The 14270-nt window shown below is 47.1% G+C and overlaps 1 protein-coding gene across 2 annotated transcripts in view; it reads right to left on the bottom strand.

The window, feature by feature from the left end:
- Positions 1 to 13339: 13339 nt before the first annotated feature.
- The window catches only part of MSH2 (mutS homolog 2), a 174267-nt gene continuing 173336 nt past the window's right edge, over positions 13340 to 14270 (bottom strand). For both annotated transcript variants that reach the window (XM_068233050.1, XM_068233051.1), the window contains one exon: positions 13340 to 13646. In XM_068233050.1, coding sequence (XP_068089151.1) covers positions 13476 to 13646 — 171 coding nt within the window. In that variant the 3' untranslated portion in view covers positions 13340 to 13475. The remainder of the gene's footprint in view (positions 13647 to 14270) is intronic.

The raw sequence follows: 14270 nt of genomic DNA, 5'->3' as shown, positions 1-14270 counted from the left end.
GCAGGATCACTAGTGCGCAATCCTTACACTCCTCTGCCAGTAACAAAACCTGCTCCACCATCCGCTCCACTGACTCACATATAAGCTGAGTGGGTAACTTTTCAGCACATTAAGCTTACAAAGAGTGATCAATGCTGCAGAAAGAATCATTGGGACACCCCTGCCACCACTGGACCTCCTTCACGCATCCGGGCTAAGAATCAGGGCAAAAGGTGGATCAGCGCAACACCAGGCCGCCTCCGAATGGCCTCCAATCAGAGATGCGCTGAGCCCCCCCAGGAACTACAAACGCACCTTGAACCCAAACAGAAGCTCTGCATACACACCAAAAGCATGGCTGTTAAGGTGGAGCAGCTGATTAAAAACAAATTAAATTAGTACATAGCAAGGAAATGAGCAGCGCTACTTAAAAACAGACCAGTGATTACCTGCAAAAGAGTGCAAGCCCCACTTGTGGGGTCGAATACACACCGAGCATACACATGACCTGTCTACCACTGGAGGAGGATGTTAGTTTCCTGTAACAGCTTGCATGCAACCTATTAAGTACTCCTCCCTCCCACTGCGAAGAAGTCAATCCTCCATGGGAGGGGCCTAACACTAACTAAATCCTAACCTATGTATATGCATAGCCTGGGTGCGCTACCAAATATGATTGAAAAATCGAAAATTGCGCAAAAGGTGGATCAGCGCAACACCAGGCCGCCTCCGAATGGCCTCCAATCAGAGGCAAGGAAATGAGCAGCGCTACTTAAAAACAGACTCGTGCCTACCTGCAAAAGAGTGCAAGCCCTACTTGTGGGGTCGAAGAATCAGGGCAAACAGGATTGTACAAGATCTTCACCACCCCGGCAGTCGCTTCTTCAACCGCATGTGCTTAGGCTGCCGTTACAGAACTTTTTCCCCCAAGCTGTGCTCCTTCTTAACTAATGCTACTCATTTAGCATGTTCTCCTAGCATGGCTCCACGGTCACCTTGCATTACTGCTAAATGCATGTTTGTCTTTATCCTGTCTGTGTTTTATGTATCTTTGCACTATGACTGTTTTTTCTCCACAGTTTGTAAATTTGCACTATGTTCAATGCCGGTGTGTATCACAAATAATTCTAGGTGAGGCATCCGCCACACTTAGCGAAATAAATGTGATTCTGATAGGCACTGAGACTAGTTTGAGGGTGGAGGAAAACAAGAAAGTTATGGGTGGATACATTAAAGAGAGTCTGAAGCGAGAATAAATCTCGCTTCAGACCTCAGAGTTAGCAGGGGCATGTGTGCCCCTGCTAAACCGCCGCTATCCCGCGGCTTAACGGGGGTCCCTGATCTCCCAAATCCCCTCCGTAATGCGGGGGAGCGCTTCCTGGTTGGGGCAGGGCTAACCGCCGCAGCCCTGCCCCACGCGCGTCTGTCAGCTCTTCCTTCGCTGAGAGGGGCGGGGGAGAGGCGGCGATGCGCCGCTGACAGACGCGACTGGAGGCAGGGCTGCAGCCGTTAGCCCTGCCTCCAGGAGCGACCAAGTGTCGCAGTGGGGGGTTTGGGGGTCAAGGGACCCCACTATTGCGGCGGTTTAGCAGGGGCACACATGCCCCTGCTAACTATGAGCTCTGAAGCGAGATTTATTCTCACTTCAGAGTCTCTTTAAGTACCACCTGGGCCCCTTATGCTGCAGGGCCCCATGGCAGCTGCTATGGCTATTGCTATGCCCTTGTTCAGCTAGCAAGTACCCAAGGAAAGTGGATGTACCACCGTGGGAATTTGTAGTAGCCTGCAACATGGAGGTCATTTCTGATTCCATCCAAGCCATAGTCTTCTGGAGATTTATCCCTGATTGTTGCAGGAGTGACATGAAGGTCACACAGAAGGAGGCCTCCTGGTGGAACACTATAGTAGCACTTCTTTTGAAAGATGATTTAGGTGCTGAGGCTTTTGGAATAGTTGCCAGTATATCTCTCGTTTCCTTGTTGTCAGCCTCTGGCGTATTTTCAGGCAGGCAAGACAAAGAAGACAAAATAGAAGAAAAGATCATTAGGTGTCTCACAATTTTATTACAGCTCTGTGCGAGCTGCCTGTGCAGCAGCATTATACCAAGAAGTAATGTAACAGCTACATTTCTCAGCAAGAGACAGGATTAAACTCGTAACCTCTGGTTTGTCAGGCAGTGACAGTACTATTTTTACGATTTATTCAAGGTAGCATCAAAACTTATATTATGCTTCCATGTGGGATACCGCCTACCTTGTTAGTTCTTTCATTCTGTCTTGTACCTTTAGAGGACAGAGACCTCCTTAGAAACTCTGCCCTCTAGAGGTAGAAGACGATTTACAGGACTAATTAGGTTAATGGGTGCCTCACTGCACCATAAATAAGAGGTTGTGAGTTCAATTCCGTCTCTTGCTGAGAAACATAGCTGGATAACGTTGATACATTTTATATCTATTTGCAGCTGTAATAGACATGTGTGAGCTGAAGAAAAATTGTTACCTAATGGCCTATTTGACAAGGGAAAGAGATGACAGTTAGGAGGAGAATGCCCAATTGGGAAAGAGGTTACCATCATGGAGGTAACCTACTAAAATGAGATAAGAAAAGTAATCAAAAATTGATGTTAAATAAGGGCAACCTATTTTTAGTACCTCTTTGCTTGCTGGGTATTTTATAGCTAGGATGCAAAAAAATTCTCAAGAAAACTGAGGAGAAACAATTATTGAATCAGGACCTGTGTGTGCGTATCAGGAAGAGGCGGAACTAGAGGGGAACTATCAGTTCAAGTCTGTCAAGCCACCAGCGTGCAAGAAAATAATCATTTTGTCAGTCATTTCCCCCCTATGTTTTGGTAGTTTTTCAATTGTAGAACGCTGAAAAGTTATTTTATACTGAAAAATAATCTCCTAGAAGAAAAGTGAATTGAATAAGAGCACTTCCTGTTCCATGCATGTGTATTTCCTGTCACAACACAGGTTCTTCAAAAAGCTTGTACAGCAGGAGATATTGGCAGTGCTTCCAAACAGAGGCTGCACCCGAATTGACTACCTGCAATCGATGTGCAGAGCTCCACAATGTGGACAAAATTACACAAATTGCATTCAAAACAAGTACAGCAAAGGAGGACGTTAGGTTCAGTATAAATAATATGTGCACCAATTATTCCCTACGGCGATGACGAGCCCTCGCAAGGAAGACCAACCACTAGACTAGCGATAAAAAAAACAGTCGTTAGTCTAGCGGTAGGTCTTCCCCAAGAGGACCAGTCATCGAGTCATCGCCGTGGGCAAGTCTAGTAGGGAATAATTTGTGCACATATTATTTATACTGAAGCTAAAGCCCTCCTTCGCTGTACTTGTTTTGAATGCAAGTTGTGTAATTTTGTCCACATTGTGGAGCTCTGCACATCTATTGCAGGTAGTCAATTCAGTTCCAGCCTCTGTTTTGTACAGCAGGAGACATTGGCAGCGCTTCCAAACTCATGTAAGTATACTTATGACTAGCTGCATCCATGTGCTTTAATTTGCATTAAAAGTTTAGATTAGGGACTAGTACATAATTTGCATCTGGTTTGCATTCAAGGCATGTATTTAGCCCCTGTGGGGCTCTGCATGCCTCTGTTGGTCTTCATTTCAGTTGCAGCATATGAGCGCTGTCATTTGTTTGATCTCTTCAAAAAGCTTAAAGGAGTCATCAGCCAAAACAAGTCCCCCCCCCCCCCCGGTCTACTTACCCGGGGCTTCCTCCAGCCCATTGCAGAGGACACGTCCCACGCCGCAGCTCCCCGCCGGTAAATACCACACACTTCCTTGTCCTCACTGGCCGTGAATTTAAAAAGCAGAAGGTTTCTCTGCACACATCTCAAATAGTCTAAAGTTTTTCATCTATTTTCTTTATGGTGAAACTGTGATCGTAGGTCGGAAGGGCAATATTCTTTGAGTGGAAAAACCAAAAAGTGACACAATAATTCTTGTAAAAAGAAAACCGTCAGGGAGCAGAAACGCCTCTGACTGCTCTAACTACGGTAATCCTTCCATATTAAAGCAGCCCTTATTTCCCCAGATTATATACAGGAGGTGCAGAAAGTACAGACAGCTCAGAAAGGCAGGCAGACAAATTAATGATGATCATCTGATAACAGGCCCAACTACTGAGATGTCCTGGTGAGACTTCCCCAGAGATGCCAGACCACAGCTTTTAAAGGGAAGACGGGAAACGATTTCTTCTTCAAAACAAAAAAAAATATACAAAAAAAAAAAAAAATACAAATATTTTTTCCGGCAAGGTTCTAAACTATCCAGGTCATGGTATGTCCAAAGAAAATAACATTCCTTCAACTGGAAACTCTTTAAGACATTTTATCTTTTCTGCAAAGAACCTTTGTTTTAGTTCTCAAACGTAAAGTAAATTCCTAAACAGTTGGCAACCATTACTGTGGTTCTCCTTCAAGGTAACGAAAGCATCTAAGCGTTTTCCTTTTAAAGTGAACCTAAATTCAGTAAAATTATTTAAGATGATCACATGATATACCTGCAAATTAATTTGACATACTTTCCTCACTGTCAGTTCCTCTAAGAAGCTACTCATTTCCTTCTTAAGATTTAATTTCCTTCCAGTTCTGCCAAGATCTTCTCAGACTTGTCTACTAGGAAACTGAAAGCCTTAGGGCCCTTTTCACTTTATCAGTTGCTGAAAGTTATAACTGAAAGGACAACTGATGTGTAACGTAATGTCCATGTTTCCCTATGGCTGAAGCTCTATTACTGGTTAACAGAGTGCTGACCTGGAAGCCGTTATGGGGTCATTGTGAGGACAAAGAATTCCATTGATCACAGTGGACAAACAGGACGCAGGAGAGGAGAAAGAGATTGAGGAGTAGACTACACGGGAGGTAAGTATGACATGTGTATGTTTTTGACTTATTTTTCAGTTCAGGTTTACTTTAAAGTATAGACTTTCCCCTGTGAGAAGATATTCCACACCTAACCACCCTGACTGTGAAGAATCCGTTTCTAGACAGGTGGTAAAATGTCTTTTCCTTCAGGCCTAGTTGTGTCCTCTTGTTCTTTGTATAGACCTAGGGATAGAAAGCTTGGTTGTCAAGTCTAGGGGTGGAAAATGTATAAATCCTACATATCTAACAGAGGTTGTGAGGCAACATATTTGGCAGCCCTGATCAGATCACTATGGGCTCTGTCCTCCTCAGATGATAGCTGAGGAGGACTTGTGCACTGCAGAAGAATCTGAAGGCTACAAAGGGACAAAAAGGGATGAGAGTGGCCAGTGGGAAGTCTTTCACATCTGAAATGTCATTGGTGACTGATCAGCGCATAGGTTTTGAAAGCTGCGATTTCGTATGTACTGTGGCGCATTGAGCTGCGATTTACCACAAGGAGTATACTTTTTTTTTTATCCATTTCCTATCCGTCACAGCACATAGGAACATTTTCAACTTACTGCGTGCATTGAAACTTTCTCTTCTCAGAGCGTTTTACACTGACTTTTATTAGTGTTGCATGATAAAAAGCTCTGGGGAACGTCGAACCGCAAAGCACAAAAACACAGCGTTAGATGTGAAAGGTAAAAGGAAAGTCTACGTACTTTCATTTTACCTTGGAAAACGCACACAATGGCCGCTGCGTCTAAATGGTCAAAATCATCCCGGATGTGAAATGGGCCCAAGAGCTGTATGATGCGGGCAGGAGGACTGGCTGGTAGACTGATTGATTAATGCACTGCTAATGTTTCCGATTAGTTGGAAATGTTGTGGCACGGGGGCGGCACTGCTGTGGCATGGGGAGGCACTGCTGTGGCAGGGGTGCGGCACTGCTGTGGCAGGGGGGCGGCACTGCTGTGGCATGGGGAGGCACTGCTGTGGCCTGGGGCGGCACTGTTGTGGCAGGGGGGTGGCACTGTTGTGGCATGGGGAGGCACTGCTGTGGCAGGTGGGCGGCACTGCTGTGGCATGGGGAGGCACTGCTGTGGCATGGGGAGGCACTGCTGTGGCATGGGGGCGGCACTGTTGTGGCAGGGGGGCGGCACTGTTGTGGCAGGGGGGCGGCACTGTTGTGGCAGGGGAGCGGCACTGCTGTAGCAGGGGGCGGCACTGCTGTGGCAGGGGGGCGGCAGTGTTGTGGCAGGGGGGCAGCACTGCTGTGGCATGGGGTGGCACTGCTGTGGCAGGGGGGCGGCACTGCTGTGGCAGGGGGGCGGCACTGCTGTGGCAGGGGGGCGGCACTGCTGTGGCAGGGGGGCGGCACTGCTGTGGCAATGAAGGCTGCGTAGCTTCCTGTTCTGCTTTGATGGCAACAAAAGATATTTTAGAACTTTATCACTTATCAGCTGCACAAGTATTGCACACCAACTCTGCTCAGCTCAAAGTACCACTGAATTGGCAAAATAAATTCTGACTGAAGCCATCTTCACATTATAAATCGCCAGCACTATTTCAAGCGCTGAGCAATTTAGAACGATTTTTTTAAATTGCCTTTCCCTACACTTTCTAAGCGCTATGCTAAGTGCTTTTGCAGAGCATTTTTTTTTTCCACTTCCGGTCATCAGTCAGCAACTGAACTCCTTCACCCGGAACTGAATGAATACAATGTATTTATTCATGAAAGCGCTGGGGAAATCGCTATACAAAGCGTTTTTTTCAAGGGCTTTGCGATTTCCCTATAACTTCCATTGGGGCAAATCACCCAGAAAATGGTACAGGCAGCGCATTGGTGAGCGGATCGGAACTGAACCGCTCATATGTGAAAAAAAATCCAAAAAAGCCCATAGTGGGAACAGGCCCATAGTGAGGTCAATGGTGGTCTAGATCAACTCGGTCCTCAAGTACCCCCAACAGTACATGTTTTGCAGAAAACTCATTAACTACCTCTGTGGTTTTCTACAAAACACCTACTGTTGGGGGTACTTGAGGTCCGAGTTGAGAAACACTGGTCTAGATTACTTCCTCCTCAGTCTCCTGATGCGGCTTGTCACTTTGAGGGTGCCTCCCGTGCCCGGTCCTCTTCTCTCTCCAGCCTTCTGGTAGTTCCTCTAAGCAAGACAGCTAAGGACTGCTGTAATTAGCAGTAGCAATGAGCAAACAAAAGCTTTCATCAGCAGGCGGGAAAGGACACTGTGCATCAAACAGTTTAGAGAAGTCACACTCAATTACTTTCACACCTTCCCCTGGTTAAATAAAGGCAGAGGGAAGGGAAGGGAGGGGAGGGGAGTGGGGATGGCAGCTTACACAGCTATTAGAAACCAGGACAAACTGCAGGAAAAAAAAGCTGCTTGGATCCCTTTAAAGTAAACCGAGCACCATTTTTAGCACTGAGGGTATCTTAATAGCACATTAAGAATTAATGCCAACAAGGTGTCTCATTATTTAAAAAAAAAACAAAAAAACAACTTCCATTTTACCTTTTTTTTTTTTTTTTTTTTTACATTTAAAAGATTAACAGAGGTTTTGTTTGCTTATTTCTGTGGTCTGCCCGACTTCAGGCAGCTGAGGACTAATGTAATTGTTTCATTGCACACATTAGCAGAGAGCAAACAATACCTTTCACCAACAGAAGGGGGTGGGTAATTAGGACAACTGCTTCAAAGAGTTTACAGAAGTCACAGATGCCATCTTCACACCTGCCCTCTGGATTAATAATGTGCAGCTAGAAGGGGAGGGGGGAACATGGCAGCTCCTGTAGCTATTAGAAACCAGGAGAAACTCCAAGGAAAAAAAGGGTGCCTAGTTTCCTCTAACCTCCCTGGCGGTATTATTCCCGCTAGCACTAGCTACATGCTTCTCCCCTCCCTGCGGCGTCCCCCCCGATCGCCGCGTATGCCCATCCGGAAATCCCGTTCTGAACGAGATTTCCATGAGGGCTTCCCCCGTCGCCATGGCAACGGGCGCGATGACGTCACCGACGTCGTGACGTCAGAGGGAGTCCCGATCCACCCCTCAGCGCTGCCTGGCACTGATTGGGGGGGGGAACCCTCTGACGCGGCGGGTAGCGGCGAATCGGCGCAGAGCGGCGGCGATTGTAAGTAACACGCAGCTAGCAAAGTGCTAGCTGCGTGTATGAAAAAAAAAAAATGTATGCAAGGAGGTTAAAGGGGAACTGAAGTGAGAGGTATATGGAGGCTGCCATATTTATTTCCTTTTAATCAATACCAGTTGCCTGGCAGCCCTGCTGGTCATCTGCCTCTAATACTATTAGCCATAGCCCCTGAACAAGCATGCAGTAGATCAGGTGTTTCAGACTTTAAAGTCAGATCTGACAAGGCTAGCTGCATGCTTGTTTCTGGTGTTATTCAGATACTACTGCAGAGAAATAGACCAGCAGGGTTGCCAGGCAACTGGTATTGATTAAAAGGAAATAAATATGGCAGCCTCCGTATACCTCTTACTTCAGTTTCCCTTTAAGGATTCTTTTAGTGTATGAGAAAATAGCAGATCTTAATCCAGGGCTCTGCAGGTAATGTCCAGAAAATAGCGCTGAGGTCAGAGCGGATCCTGCATTCTATAAGGCAGCACGTCTCCCATATAGGGGAAGCAATCTATATTTTTAATTACATTGTGCCTGTGTGATGGCAGATGTTGCGCCCAGGCATACCGTACAGAGGAAATGCTGCTGGGACAAGCTGACCCGTTCATGTGAGCATATAAATAAATTAGCTCGTGTCTGAAGGCTGACATTACCGACTTGCAGTTGGCGTAAAACCTTATTATAAAGCAGAGGTTTATCCACGTCTCTCTAAATGAAGATTAATCAGCTCCGCGCTTTGCCAAAACACATTTAAAGTGGACCTGTCAAGAAGCACAAGTTCAGCAAAAACGCAGCGCTCATGTGAGCTGCGCTCGACGTTTATTTAGTTTTGGATTTTGTGGAAAAAGTAGAACAAAAAAAGTTAGATACTTACCTCAATAGTGGGGAGCCTGCAGATCCGAGGTTCTCAACACAGAGGGTAATTAGTGCTGCGGATAAGATATGGAGGCTGACATTTATTTCCTATTATTTATATAGCGCCGACATCTTCCGCAGCGCTGTACAGAGTATAGTGTCTTGTCACTAACTGTCCCTCAGAGGGGGCTCACTATCTAATCTAATAAGTGGTGGCTGGATAGTGTACTGGTTAAGGGCTCTGCCTTTGACATGGGAGACCAGGGTTCAAATGCTGGCTAGGTCAAGTACCTATTCAGTAAGGAGTTCAAGGCAAGACTCCCTAACACTGTAGGATGGCCTCTTGGGCGTGTCCTTAGTGGCTGCAGCTCTTGAGCGCTTTGAGTCCGACAGGAGAAAAGCGCTATACAAATGTTCAGATTATTATTATAATCCCTCCACAGTCATGTGTCTATGTATCATAGTCTATGGCCAATTTTAGGGGGAAGCCAGTTGACTTATCTGTATGTTTTTGGGATGTGGGAGGAAACCGGTTTGCCCAGAGGAAACCCACGCAGACACGGGGAGAACATACAAAATCCTTGCAGATGTTGACCTGGCTGGGATTGAAACCGGTAATCCAGCGTTGCAAGACGAGAGCGCTAACCACTATGCCACCATGCTGTCCTTTTAAACAATACCAGTTGCCTGGCAGCCCTACTGATGTATTGGCTGCAGTAGTGTCTGAATCACACCAGAAACAAGCATGCAGCTAATCTTGTCAGATCTGACAATGTTAGAAACACCTGATATGCTGCATGCTTGTTCAGGGGCTATGGCTCTAAAAGTATTTGAAGCAGAGGATCAGCAGGACAGCCAGGCAATTGGTATTGCTTAAAAGGAAAGAAATATGGCAGCTTCTATATCCCTCTCGCCTCATTAGACAACCCCCCCCCCCACACAGTAAGATATAAAGGTGTAATAAGAATATTCTTGCATATGGGAATCAGACAATCCTCTGCAGCTACCACAAGCCGTCTGATACAGCGTTGGCTTTCATGAGTTTCCCAGCATGCAACTGCAACACTGAAGTGAATCAAAGCCAAAAACACAAAGTGTGAAATCTGAGAGGACTGCCTGCCGCTGCTGTCATTTATCTTCCCACAATCCCAGGATCCCCCCTCAGCCCACGGTGCTCCGAGGCGCAACCCTGCCATTCCCCCCTCCCTCATAATCCTGAATATAATTCTCCGAGGCGGAACCCTGCCATCCCCCCCCCACAATCCTGAATATAATGCTCTGAGCCTCTGTGATAAGTACAAAGGCTGGCATCACACTGCAGAACTACTCCTACTACAGAGCTCAAATCAAATCTAACATCCAGAATGTCCGGCATCACAGGAAAATCCGCAAGGCAACCGAGGCAGGTGCCTGGGGCCTACTGGGTGTCAAAGGGGCCAGCTGCTACCTGACTTCCACCTCAGCTTACGGCACAAAGATAACCTGTCTGTTTTTTGGGGGATTCAGAAGGAAACTGGAATAGGAGGGGGAAAGCTGTGCAAGCACAGGAAGAGGGGTTGTAGGTGAGACTTGAACCAGGGGTGCACAAGGTGGGAGTGGTGGCCGTTACACTACTGCCGCCAGTATTAAAGGGAACCTGAAATGAGCGGGATATGGAGGCATACGTACTTATTTCCTGTTGAACATTAGACATTGCCTGACAGCCCTGCTGATCCTCTGGCTGTAATACTTTTAGCCATAGCCCCTGAACAAGCATGCAGCAGATCAGCTGCTCTGAATGGTGTGTGACTGGATTAGCTGTATGCTCGTTTCTGGTGTTATTCAGACACTACTGCAGCCAAACCGTGCAGGCAGCTGGTATTGTGGAGAAGGAAATAAATATGGCAGCCTCCACATACCTCTCACATCAGGTATATTGGTAGGTGAACAGAGGCGCCAGAAGGATAAAAGTACATAAAAATGTTTTTTAAAACCTGCTGGGAGGAAGTGGTGGACTCGCCTCCGTTAGAGCAGACACCAAGGACTGTAAACATATAGATATACACATTTATTGAAAATACCCCAAAGATGCAACGCGTTTCGCGGGCACAGCCCACTTCTTCAGGCAATAAGCAGGGGATAAACAGCAGCAATTCAGTTATAGCAAGCAGAGCGCGCTCTGGGGTATTTTCAATAAATGTGCATATCTATATATTTACCGTCCTTGGCAATATATTTGAGTCCACCCCAGGTGGAGGGGTGATCTACCCCCTTTCTTCCTATCTACAGAGAGCGACTTCTTAATCCTGAGTGAGGACAGGTCTAATCTCCTCACCTGCCTAATGAGTGGTTACCTAGGTGGTAACCCGTGTTTGTGAGCATTACCATCTCACTGTTTCATTTATCCAATCAATTTTGACATACTACACCATATTGGGCTCTAGATTTCTCTTCAACTTTAGCTCTCACATCAGGTGTCCTTTAAAGGGAATCGAGTCGAAGGGAGTCGAGAAGCGTCTCAGTCTCCATACTTACCTGGGGCTTCCTAAAGCCCCTTAACCTCCTTAGCGGTAACCCCTTGCTGGACACGGGGTAAGCCGCCGGAGGGTGTCGCTCAGGCCCTGCTGGGCCGATTTACATAATTTTTTTTTTTGCTGGACGCAGCTAGCACTTTGCTAGCTGCGCCAGCACTCTGATCGCCGCCGGCCCCTGCCCGATCGCCGCTATCTGATGTGGCGCGCCCCCCCAGACCCCTGCGCTGCCTGGCCAATCAGTGGCAGGCAGCGCCGAGGGGTGGTTCGGGACTCCCAATGACGTCGGTAACGTCATCCTGCCCCGTCGCCATGGCGACGGGGGAAGCCCTCCAGGAAATCCCGTTCTTTGAACGGGATTTCCTGATCGGAGATCGCCGAAGGCGATCGAAGCGGGCGGGGGGATGCCGCTGAGCAGCGGCCATCATGTGGCCGCTGCTCAGCGGCATCCCCGATTCACGATTTAAAAAAAAAAAACTGCTGCGCTGTCCCCTGGCGGAATTATTCATACCGCCAGGGGGGTTAAAGGAAACCAGAGACTAGAAAAAAAGTTTTATACACACCTGGGGATACCTCCCACCCCATGCGCACGGATCGCCCCAACGCCGCCGTCCTCTGCTGCCTCCAATACACGGGCAGATTACACAACTTGCATTCAAAACAGAATGTAATCTACTTGTTTATTGGGCTCTGCACATCTATGCAGCTGGTTAATTCGGGTGCAGCTTGCATTAGGAAGTGCTGCTATCTCTTCCTTTTGTATAAAACCGCAAGTCTACTTGTAACTAGCTGCAGCCATGTGTATCAGTTTGCATTCAATTTATCTAGATTAGGGTTTAGTGCATACTTTGCATCTGATTTGTATTCAAGGTGTGTATTTAAAGGGGTTCTGTGAGGGTTAAAAAAAACAAAAACCGGACACTTACCTGGGGCTTCTATCGGCCCCCTGCAGATGTCATGTCTCGCGCCGTCGTTCTCCAATCTTACGTTCCCTGCCGCCGGTCCCGGAATGGAGGATCGTAGGACGGCGCGGGACAGGACAGCTGCAGGGGGCTGATAGAAGCCCCAGGTAAGTGTCCTCCACAGATCCCCTTTAAGTCCCGGGGGGGGCGCGCACACGTCTGATGGGGAGCACTGCCAATTTTTTTGCTGTTCTTTAGAAAATATGTAGACCATTTATGGCTAGCAGCCCCAGGCTTACACTATGTTCTAGCTGTCTGCTAGTGGCTAGGTCTCTTCCGTGAGGGAAAGTCATTCCCGTGGAAGAGCCTAGTACTGAACAATCTGTGCACAAACTGTTTTTGGAAGCTAATGTCCTCCATTTACTGCATCTGTTTTAAATGCAAGCTGTGTCATCTGCCCGTGTGTGGGCTCTGCTCATTGTACAGCTGGTCAATTCGGGTGCAGCCTGCATTTGGAAGCACTGCCATTTCTTCCTATTATCAGGGGAGATGGGCTCACAAACTAATCACGAGTTCGTAAGGACTCGAATTTGAAATTCAAATGAGCTTTAATTGCCACAGCTGTGCAGATGGATGATAAGGGGTTATTTTCCCACAATTCCGCTGTCCAGCCTGCACTCCAAATAGCGTGCAGTGTCCTATTGGACGGGTTGGAAGCCTCACTACGCACACTTCCTCCTTCAAGCTGGAAGGAGGAAGTATGCTGTGGTGAGGCTTGCAACGCGTCCAATAAGACATGTGCAAGCTATTTGGAGCGCAGGCAGAACGTCGGAATTGTGGGTAAATAACCCCTTATCATGCACCTGCGTCAATTAAGTCTCATTTTAATTACGCATTCGAGTACTTACGCACTCGTGATTAGTTTGTGAGCCCATCCCTGCCCGTTATATTTAAAACTATGCCTAGAGTTGGCTTTTTAATTCCGGTATGATCAGAATTTCAGCGCTAATAAAAAAATTCTGCGATTGGTTTGAAATGAAGTCACAGATCCGACAAATAGAAAAAAGAACAGTTTTATTGCTGTCAACAGTAAAGCTGCACATTGTGCATTATCTACAGTATGAAACATCGCTGTGACAACAGCCAGAGATCGCAATCGCTTTCCTGCGCACAGAGGGGGCTTCTCCCGGACATCAGGACACCGCCTGCGTGCGCGAAATCACTTCATTGACAAAGCCGTTATTCTTGGCCAGGACGTCGGCCTTCAGCTGGTTCAATCTAGATTTTATGTCGTCCTCGGACATCTCGCTGAGTGGAAGAGCTTTCACCCGGGAGAGAAAATTCTGAATTATCTTCTCTCCTTCCTGAAAGAAAAGCAAGAAACGCAATCTCAAGTTAGATAAACATCTCTATACATGGAATGAAAAAAAAAACTTTTAAATAACCTACAAGACCAGCAATAACGGCATCGCTTGTGTATGAGAAACCAGGCTAGGGAAACTGCAATGCCTTACGGTCACTTTAAAGGGAGTCCAAACACTAAATAATAATAATAATAATAATAAAAAAAAGAAAAAAGATACTTACCTAAGGTGGGGGGAAGGTTCTGGGTCCTACAGAACCTTCCGGTTCCTCTCCTCGTCCTGTCCTTCCTGCGCTGGCTCCCTCATAAGCAGTCTCTGACCGATTGATCAGAGACTACTCTCTGCCACTGCGGGAAGCTGCGGAAGCACTCGGGCTCCTGAAGACAGGCCGATTCATACTACGCCTGAGCAAGCACGCTCTCCCGCACTGGCGCAGTACAGAGCCGCCCTTCTTCTGGAGCACTCGGGGTCCCGATGACTTCCGAAGCCTCCTGCAGCGGGAGGTTTACATGGAGGAGCCAGAGCGGGAGCGGGAGGAGGAGAGGAACAGGGAGGCTCTATAGGACCCAGCGGCTTCCCTCTCCTTAGGTAAGTATGTTTTTTTTTTTTAATTTTATGTAGGCT

The sequence above is a fragment of the Hyperolius riggenbachi genome, chromosome 4 (genome assembly GCF_040937935.1).
Source record: "Hyperolius riggenbachi isolate aHypRig1 chromosome 4, aHypRig1.pri, whole genome shotgun sequence".
In the NCBI taxonomy this organism is placed as follows: domain Eukaryota; kingdom Metazoa; phylum Chordata; class Amphibia; order Anura; family Hyperoliidae; genus Hyperolius; species Hyperolius riggenbachi.
Note: the sequence above shows the minus strand (reverse complement) of the source record. Positions and strands in the feature narration are given on the sequence as shown.